The sequence below is a fragment of the Globicephala melas genome, chromosome 18 (assembly GCF_963455315.2).
Source record: "Globicephala melas chromosome 18, mGloMel1.2, whole genome shotgun sequence".
Classification (NCBI taxonomy): domain Eukaryota; kingdom Metazoa; phylum Chordata; class Mammalia; order Artiodactyla; family Delphinidae; genus Globicephala; species Globicephala melas.
This window is the reverse complement of record NC_083331.1, coordinates 20,586,547-20,597,052: the sequence shown is the minus strand read 5'-3', so window position 1 is coordinate 20,597,052 and position 10,506 is coordinate 20,586,547. Positions and strand designations below refer to the sequence as shown.

Below are 10,506 nucleotides of genomic sequence, written 5' to 3'. Positions count from 1 at the left end.
CAAATGGACAAAGTTCATCATCAGTTATGAGACAGAAAACCATTAACTGTACTAACAATTTATAGATTGGAAGATGTTTCCAGGAATACTGGTTTGAGATTTTATGGTCCAAGAGCTTTTATGGAAAATTCAACAAGAAGATCTGCTTTAGAAGAACTTTATGAGTATATGATTAGCAATACACAGAATGTTTGAATTTTTAAAAATTATGAGACTTAACAGGACATTCCCAGTGGGAGCATAAAGCTCTGAATACTGTGACTAAGCAAACAAACGGTTTTAACATTTTCTTTTACAACCTAACAAAAAGATATTCAAAACTAAAATGGCAACGGATTTGACTATATAGCAAACCTACCTACAGAGTTTTCATTTCTGTAAAGAAATAACTTGTGAAATATTCCTAAAGTCAGTGCACAAAACAGGAAAACCATTATTTCTGTTACACTCCACAATTCTTGGAACTAATATTAGAGGTTCTATGACTTTAAATCTTTATGCTACAGAGAATGATATTATCCACTAAAACAGGAAGTAGTTTTCTAAAGGTTATTCATTCTCCAGGTCATTAAAGAATTTTATTTTTTTATTCAAAACATTTACCAATTGGAAGAGGAAACACACCTGAATCTTTGTGTTTACAAGTAGCAAAACAAAACCCAAGAAGGTAATTTTCTTATACATGCTTTCCAGGTCACTTGGAAATAAGACTATTTCCTTTGCTGGGTAAGTATTTTGTAAAAATTAAGTGCACAATGACTGTTTCTTGAAATGAATATAACCTTTCAACCAGTAACAAACATTAGGTTACCTGTAGGAAAAGGATACACAACTACTGAGACAGGTAACAGGATTACAGTTTTAACAAAAACCTCTGAAAGGCAATCATCAAATTACAATTTTCATTGGTTTCCTTCATTATCGTCATTACTGTCTGCCCACAAATTCTGCAGTGGAGTCCATTTCAAATCCTTCTAAGAGTCCACTTCATGAGATAAATATGTACATACAAAATAAAGCAGATATATTATTTATAAAAAGTAAATTGTTTTATATATTATTTTTCTTCTAGGATCTTTAAAGTAAGAGTGAGGCCTTGACCACATTTGCATTATAAAAAATATAAGTTGTGATACAGTAAAACTGGCTTTTTATGTATAGTTCTGTGAGTTTTCACTCATGTATATATTCAAGTAACCATGTCATCATTCAAAAAAATTCCTCTGTTGTCTTTCTCAACTGGGATTCCTTACCTGAACCAAACAGAAAATAATGTTTCAATTTCCTTTATTCTTCAAGTAAATGCTTACATAAAATCACTTGTATTTATTTCCTCTCTTCAATTTGGTATATTCTCACAAACACTATATAATCTCCTCACCACTCTGTATCTGGAGGCAGGTTAATGTAATCAAAGGTTATAGCTCTGAAAAGTATGATGGTAGGATTTTAAAACTCAGATTACATAGGTTGGTTAACTCTTGGTTTGTTTCAAGTATTACTGAGCTATATTTGAAGTACATCCTCAACTATTATTGCATTATTCACAGCTGTCCAGTAATAACTCCAGCAGTAAAATATCTTAAGTATGAAACATGTAATGTTGATGACAAATGTTTTAGAACATCAGGAGTAAGATTAATGAAGAGCAAAGTAAATCTACAACAAGAAAAGGGAAGGTACATTTATTAAAAATAAAAATAGTCGACAGTCTCTGATAATAAACAAAACCATTCAGACTCGAAATAGATCCAATAGACGTTGTAACAATGCACATATATTAAAAAAACCGAAGAGCCATTAAGTAGTTTTGTTACAATTTTAGAAAGGAAAACAGGATTGTGGCTTGCTCCTGCCTACACACAGCAAAAAGGCCCAGCCCCACTTTCTGTGTCCTGTGCAGCACAGCGGTGCATGGCGTGTGTGTTCATTCAGTGAACACACTGTTTCTGGAGAAAATCGCAGTTTCTGTAAGGATGATCCAGTACATAAATTAGTGGCTCCATTTCATAAAAAAATCTGTGTAGGCAGGAAGAGCAGGGATGACCGTTTTCAAAGTCTTCAGTTTTAACAAAAGGTACAGAATAAACTACTAAATCTAGATGCTTTCACATTATTTTGCATGAGTATCAAGTACTGTGTAAAAATTTTTGTAAAATCTTGTTAGCCAAACTACTGTCTTTAAATCAAAGTTTGTCACTCTTTTAGCATGGCTGATAAGTTTTTTCTGCCTTTGTCACTAATAACACTTGTCAAACCAAAGAACTTTGAAAAAGAATATGCACTGATAAAGGGAAATAGTACCGAAAATGTGCCTGGACTTCAGTCTTAAGACACACACAGTTCCTGTTGGATACTAGACTGTGAGAGTTTATTATCTTCAGTCTTTTCAGGTCCTGAGGTGTGGCAAGTAGTCTTCCGCTTAAATAATCGAAGACTCAGTCGTAAGAGTTCATTGTCTACCACTGGAGCATTTGTATAAGCTTGTTTTACGGTGCCCTATTTGGAGAAAACAAAAACAAATTAAACATGTACATTATTAGTTGACAGTAGAAAAGACAGGTTAACTGCTAACAAAAATATCAGTTATAAGAAAAATTCGTTAGTGATGAATATTAAATTAGCTGTGTTGGATATTTAAAAGCAAAATTAAGAAATGTCTGCAGACTCAAGGAATCTTAGAAAAGAAAGCAATCTTTAGAGGGCACCTAGTCTAACTTCTTGCTCAAAGCAGGAATCTTCTCAACAATCCCTGACAGGTAATCAAGTAGTTTTTACTTCATTATTTCCAATGACAAAACAACGAAAAACACTGCACATTCTATTGTTGAACAGTACTATTTCTTCCACGTTTTGAAATAAAATCTCTTCTATGGAGCTACACACTAATTCAGTCTTACTTTCACATGACAATCAATTCTCTGAAGAGAAGCACCGAACATTCCATACTCCTTACTGGTCTGTTGATATGACATAAGATGTAGGCTCCAGAACTGAACAAATTCGAAAGAAGACAGCTGATCAGTGCAGTCTACTGAGAAACTAAGCTGTAGATGGCTATTATTGGAGCTTAAAGCGACCTTAGCAGTTTTGAAAGTTATTGTCATAAAATTTTGTTAAATGTTCTCCAACCATGTGTAGAATGAAATAAAGATTTGAATATCTCCAGCATTCTGCTATTTCTCTTCTAGATCTTTAAAGGAAGAGTGATGCCTTGACCACATTTGCATTATAAAAAATATTTTATAAGTTGTGATACAGTAAAACTGGCTTTTTATGTATAGTTCTGTGAGTCTTCACTCATGTATATATTCAAGAAACCACGACCGCAATCAGAAGTGTCATCATTCAAAAAAATTCCTCTGTTGTCTTTCTCAACTGGGGTTCCTTACCTGAACCAAACAAAAAATAAGCTGAGCTTCAATTTCCTTTATTCTTCAAGGAAATGTTTACATATAATCACTTGTGTTTATTTCCTCTTCAATTTGGTATATTCTCATAAACACTATATAATCTCCTCACCACTCTGGAAAATTTTTTTCCTTGAACTTCAATTTAAATAAGTTTCTAGTATATTTCATTATCTAAAGAAACTTTGCAAATGAAAAATATTTCACAGGAATAGACTATTTAAAATTTTTTTCCAGGTGGAGGGGAAGATGGCGGAAGAGTAAGACATGGAGAGCACCTTCCTCCCCACAGATACACCAGAAATACATCTACACGTGGAACAACTCCTACAGAACACCTACTGAAGGCTGGCAGAAGACCTCAGACCTCCCAAAAGGCAAGAAACTCCCCATGTACCTGGGTAGGGCAAAAGAAAAAAAGAAAAAACAGACAAAAGAACAGGCACGGGACCTGCACCACTGGGAGGGAGCTGTGAAGGAGGAAAGGTTTCCACACACTAGGAAGGCTCTTTGCGGGTGGAGACTGCGGGAGGCGGAGGGGGGAGCTTCGGAGCTGCGGAGGAGAGCATAGCAACGGGTGTGGAGGGCAAAGCGGGGAGATTCCCACACAGAGGATCGGTGCCGACCGGCACTCACCAGCCCCAGAGGCTTGTCTGCTCACCTGCTGGGGTGGGCGGGGCTGCGAGCTGAGGCTCAGGCTTCGGTTGGAGCGCAGGGAGAGGACTGGGGTTGGCTGCGTGAACACAGCCTGAAGGGGGTTAGTGCACCACGGCTAGCCAGGAGGGAGTCCAGGGAAAAGTCTGCACCTGCCAAAGAGGCAAGAGACTTTTTCTTCCCTCTTTGTTTCCTGGTGTGTGAGGAGAGGGGATTAAGAGCGCTGCTTAAAGGAGCTCCGGAGACGGGCGGGAGACGCTAAGGCTGCTGCTGCCACCACCAAGAAGCCTGTGTGCGAGCACAGGTCACTATCCACACCCCTCTTCCTGGGAGCCTGTGCAGCCTGCTACTGCCAGGGTCCCGGGATCCAGGGACAACTTCCCTGGGAGAATGCATGGCAGGCCTCAGGCTGGTGCAACGTCCTGATGTCCTCTGCTGCCGCAGGCTCACCCCGCACTCTGCGCCCCTTCCTACCCCCGGCCTGAGTGAGCCAGAGCTCCTGAATCAGCAGCTCCTTTAACCCCGTCCTGTCTGAGTGAAGAACAGACGCCCTCCAGCAACCTACATGCAGTGACAGGACCCAATCCAAAGCTGAGCCCCTGGGAGCTGTGAGAACAAAGAAGAGAAAGGGAAATCTCTCCCAGCAGCCTCAGGAGCAGTGGATTAAAGCTCCACAATCAACTTGATGTACCTTGCATCTGTGGAAAACCTGAATAGACAACCAATCATCCCAAATTGAGGTGGACTTTGAGAGCAAGATTTATTATTTTTTCCCCTTTTTCTCTTTTTGTGGGTGTGTATGTGTATGCTTCTTAGATTTTGTCTGTATAGCTTTGCTTCTAACATTTGTCCTAAGGTTCTATCTGTCCCTTTTTTCCTAAATAATTATTTTTTAATTTAATAACTTTATTATATTTTATATTTCACTGTATCTTCTTTCTTTTTTCCTTCCTTCCCTCCTTCCTCCCTCCTTTCTTTCCTTCTTCTTTTTCTTTCTTCCTTCCTACTTCTACTAATTCTTTCTCTCTACTTTTTCTTTTATTCTGAGCTGTGTGGATGAAATGCTCTTGATGCTGCAGCCAGGAGTCAGTGCTGTGCCTCTGAGGTGGGAGAGCCAACTTCAGGACACTGGTCAACAAGAGACCTCCCAGCTCCACATAATATCAAACGGCAAAAATCTCTCAGAGATCTCCATCTCAACACCAGCACCCAGCTTCACTCAATGACCAGCAAGCTACAGTGCTGGACAACCTATGCCAAACAACTAGCAAGACAGGAACACAACCTCACCCATTAGCAGAGAGGCTGCCTAAAATCGTAATAAGGCCACAGACACCCCAAAATACACCACCAGACGTGGACCTGCCCACCAGAAAAACAAGATCCAGCCTCATCCACCAGAACACAGGCACTAGTCCCCTCCACCAGGAAGCCTACACAACCCACTGAACCAATCTTAGCCACTGGGGACAGACATCAAAAACAATGGCAACTACGAACCTGCAGCCGGAAAAAAGGAGACCCCAAACACAGTAAGATAAGCAAAATGAGAAGACAGAAAAACACACAGCAGATGAAGGAGCAAGATAAAAACCCACCAGACCTAACAAATGAAGAGGAAATAGGCAGTCTACCTGAAAAAGAATTCAGAATAATGATAGTAAAGATGATCCAAAATCTTGGAAACAGAATAGACAAAATGCAAGAATCATTTAACAAGGAACTAGAAGAACTAAAGCTGAAACAAACAATGATGAACAACACAATAAATGAAATTAAGAATACTCTGGAAGGAATCAATAGCAGAATAACTGAGACAGAAGAACGGATAAGTGACCTGGAGGATAAAATAGTGGAAATAACTACTGCAGAGCAGCATAAAGAAAAAGAATGAAAAGAAGTGAGGACAGTCTCAGAGACCTCTGGGACAACATTAAACGCACCAACATTCGAATTATAGGGATTCCAGAAGAAGAAGAGTAAAAGGGACTGAGAAAATATTTGAAGAGATTATAGTTGAAAACTTCCCTAATATGGGAAAGGAAATAGTTAATCAAGTCCAGGAAGCACAGAGAGTCCCATACAGGATAAAGCCAAGGAGAAATACGCCAAGACACATATTAATCAAACTGTAAAAAATTAAATACAAAGAAAACATATTAAAAGCAGCAAGGGAAAAACAACAAATAACACCCAAGGGAATCCCCATAAGGTTAACAGCTGATCTCTCAGCAGAAACCCTACAAGCCAGAAGAGAGTGGCAGGACATACTGAAAGTGATGAAGGAGAAAAACCTGCAACCAAGATTACTCTACCCAGCAAGGATCTCATTCAGATTTGATGGAGGAATTAACACCTTTACAGATAAGCAAAAGCTGAGAGTTCAGCACCACCAAACCAGCTTTACAACAAATGCTAAAGGAACTTCTCTAGGCAAGAAACACAAGAAAAGGAAAAGACCTACAATAACAAACCCAAAACAATTAAGAAAATGGGAATAGGAACATACAAATCAATAATTACCTTAAATGTAAATGGATTAAATGCTCCCACCAAAAGACACAGACTGGCTGAATGGATACAAAAGCAAGACCCATATATATGCTGTCTACAAGAGACCCACTTCAGACCTAGAGACACATACAGACTGAAAGCAAGGGGATGGAAAAAGATATTCCATGCAAGTGGAAATGAAAAGAAAGCTGGAGTAGCAATTCTCGTATCAGACAAAATAGACTTTAAAATAAAGACTATTAGAAGAGACAGAGAAGGACACTACATAATGATCAAGGAATTGATCCAAGAAGAAGATATGCTTGATCCAAGAAGAAGATATAACAATTGGAAATATTTATGCACCCAACATAGGAGCACCTCAATACATAAGGCAAATACTAACAGCCATAAAAGGGGAAATCAACAGTAACACATTCATAGTAGGGGACTTTAACACCCCACTTTCACCAATGGACAGATCATCATCCAAAATGAAAATAAATGAGGAAACACAAGCTTTAAATGATACATTAAACAAGATGGACTTAATTGATATTTATAGGACACTCCATCCAAAAACAACAGAATACACATTTTTCTCAAGTGCTCATGGAACATTCTCCAGGATAGATCATATCTTGGGTCACAAATCAAGCCTTGGTAAATTTAAGAAAATTGAAATTGTATCAAGTATCTTTTCCGACCACAACGCCATAAGACTAGATATCAATTACAGGAAAAAAAACTGTAAAAAATACAAACACATGGAGGCTAAACAATACACTACTTAATAATGAAGTGATCATTGAAGAAATCAAGGAGGAAATAAAAAAATACCTAGAAACAAATGACAATGGAGACACAAAGACCCAAAACCTATGGGATGCAGCAAAAGCAGTTCTAAGGGGGAAGTTTATAGCAATACAAGCCCACCTTAAGAAGCAGGAAACATCTCGAATAAACAACCTAACCTTGCACCTAAAGCAATGAGAAAGAAGAACAAAAAAACCCCAAAGTTAGCAGAAGGAAAGAAATCATAAAAATCACATCAGAAATAAATGAAAAAGAAATGAAGGAAACAATAGCAAAGATCAATAAAACTAAAAGCTGGTTCTTTGAGGAGATAAACAAAATAGATAAACCATTAGCCAGACTCATCAAGAAAAAAAGGGAGAAGACTCAAATCAATAAAATTAGAAATGAAAAAATTAGAAATGAAAAAGGAGAAGTAACAACTGACACTGCAGAAATACAAAAGATCATGAGAGATTACTACAAGCAACTCTATGCCAATAAAATGGACAACCTGGAAGAAATGGACAAATTCTTAGAAAGGCACAACCTGCCAAGACTGAATCAGGAAGAAATAGAAAATATGAACAGACTATTCACAAGCACTGAAATTGAAACTGTGATTAAAAATCTTCCAACAAACAAAAGCCCAGAACCAGATGGCTTCACTGGTGAATTCTATCAAACATTTAGAGAAGAGCTAACATCTATCCTTCTCAAACTCTTCCAAAATATAGCAGAGGGAGAAACACTCCCAAATTCATTCTACGAGGCCACCATCACCTTGATACCAAAACCTGACAAGGATGTCACAAAGAAAGAAAACTACAGGCCAACATCACTGATGAACATAGATGCAAAAATCCTCAACAAAATACTAGCAAACAGAATCCAACAGCACATTAAAAGGGTCATACACCATGATCAAGTGGCGTTTATTCCAGGAATGCAAGGATTCTTCAATATACGCAAATCTATCAATGTGATAAACTGTAGTAACAAATTGAAGGAGAAAAACCATATGATCATCTCAATAGATGCAGAAAAAGCTTTTGACAAAATTCAACACCCATTTATGATAAAAACCCTGCAGAAAGTAGGCATAGAGGGAACTTTCCTCAACATGATAAAGGCCATACATGACAAGCCCACAGCCAACATCATCCTCAATGGTGAAAAACTGAAAGTATTTCCACTAAGATCAGGAACAAGACAAGGTTGCCCTCTGTCACCACTCTTATTCAATATAGTTTTGGAAGTTTTAGCCACAGCAATCAGAGAAGGAAAGGAAATAAAAGGAATCCAAATCGGAAAAGAAGAAGTAAATCTGTCACTGTCTGCAGATGACATGATACTATACATAGAGAATCCTAAAGATGCCACCAGAAAACTACTAGAGCTAATCAATGAATTTGGTAAAGTTGCAGGATACAAAATTAATGCATAGAAATCTCTTGCATTCCTATACACTAATGATGAAAAATCTGAAAGTGAAATCAACAAAACACTCCCATTTACCATTCCAACAAAAAGAATAAAATATCTAGGAATAAACCTACCTAAGGAGACAAAAGACCTGTATGCAGAAAATTATAAGACACTGATGAAAGAAATTAAAGATGATACAAATAGATGGAGAGATATACCATGTTCTTGGATTGGAAAAATCAACATTGTGAAAATGATTCTACTACCCAAAGCAATCTACAGATTCAATGCAATCCCTATCAAACTACCACTGGCATTTTTTCACAGAACTAGAACAAAAAATTTCACAATTTGTATGGAAACACAAAAGACCCCGAAGAGCCAAAGCAATCTTGAGAACGAAAAACGGAGCTGGAGGAATCAGGCTCCCTGACTTCAATACCACAAAGCTACAGTAATGAAGACAGTATGGTACTGGCACAAAAACAGAAATATAGATCAATGGAACAGGATAGAAAGCCCAGAGATAAACCCACACACATATGGTCACCTTATCTTTGATAAAGGAGGCGAGAAGGTACAGTGGAGAAAGGACAGCCTCTTCAATAAGTGGTGCTGGGAAAACTGGACAGGTACATGTAAAAGTATGAGATTAGATCACTCCCTAACACCATACACAAAAATAAGCTCAAAATAGATTAAAGACCTAAATGTAAGGCCAGAAACTATCAAACTCTTAGAGGAAAATATAGGCAGAACACTCTATGACATAAATCACAGCAAGATCCTTTTTGACCCACCTCCTAGAGAAATGGAAATAAAAACAAAAATAAACAAATGGGACCTCATGAAACTTCAAAGCTTTTGCACAGCAAAGGAAACCATAAACAAGACCAAAAGATAACCCTCAGAATGGGAGAAAATATTTGCAAATAAAGCAACTGACAAGGGATTAATTTCCAAAATTTACAAGCAGATCATGCAGCTCAACATCAAAAAAACAAACCACCCAATCCAAAAATGGGCAGAAGACCTAAATAGACATTTCTCCAAAGAAGATATACAGACTGCCAACAAACACATGAAAGAATGCTCAACATCACTAATCATTAGAGAAATGCAAATCAAAACTACAATGAGATATCATCTCACACCAGTCAGAATGGCCATCATCAAAAAATCTAGGAACAATAAATGCTGGAGAGGGTGTGGAGAAAAGGGAACACTCTTGCACTGCTGGTGGGAATGTGAATTGGTTCAGCCACTATGCTTAAAAAACTACAAATAGAACTACCATATGACCCAGCAATCCCACTACTGGGCATATACCCTGAGAAAACCAAAATTCAGAAAGAGTCATGTACCAAAATGTTCATTGCAGCTCTATTGACAATAGCCAGGACATGGAAGCAACCTAAGTGCCCATCATCAGATGAATGGATAAAGAAGATGTGGCACATATATACAATGGAATATGACTCAGCCATAAAAAGAAACGAAATTGAGCAATTTGTAATGAGGTGGATAGACCTAGAGTCTGTCATACAGAGTGAAGTAAGTCAGAAAGAGAAAGACAAATACCATATGCTAACACATATATATGGAATTTAAGAAAAAAAATGTCATGAAGGACCTAGGGGTAAGACAGGAATAAAGACACAGACCTACTGGAGAACGGACTTGAGGATATGGGGAGGGTGAAGGGTGAGCTGTGACAAAGCGAGAG

At 38.0% G+C, this 10,506-nt stretch overlaps 1 protein-coding gene across 9 annotated transcripts in view; it reads right to left on the bottom strand.

Annotated features, from left to right (window-relative positions):
• Window positions 1-1,660: 1,660 nt before the first annotated feature.
• ZC3H13 (zinc finger CCCH-type containing 13) overlaps window positions 1,661-10,506 on the bottom strand; it is a 91,382-nt gene continuing 82,536 nt past the window's right edge. For all 9 annotated transcript variants that reach the window (XM_030882232.2, XM_060287841.1, XM_030882231.2 and 6 more), the window contains one exon: window positions 1,661-2,499. In XM_030882232.2, the coding sequence (XP_030738092.1) occupies window positions 2,329-2,499 (171 nt within the window). In that variant the 3' untranslated portion in view covers window positions 1,661-2,328. The remainder of the gene's footprint in view (window positions 2,500-10,506) is intronic.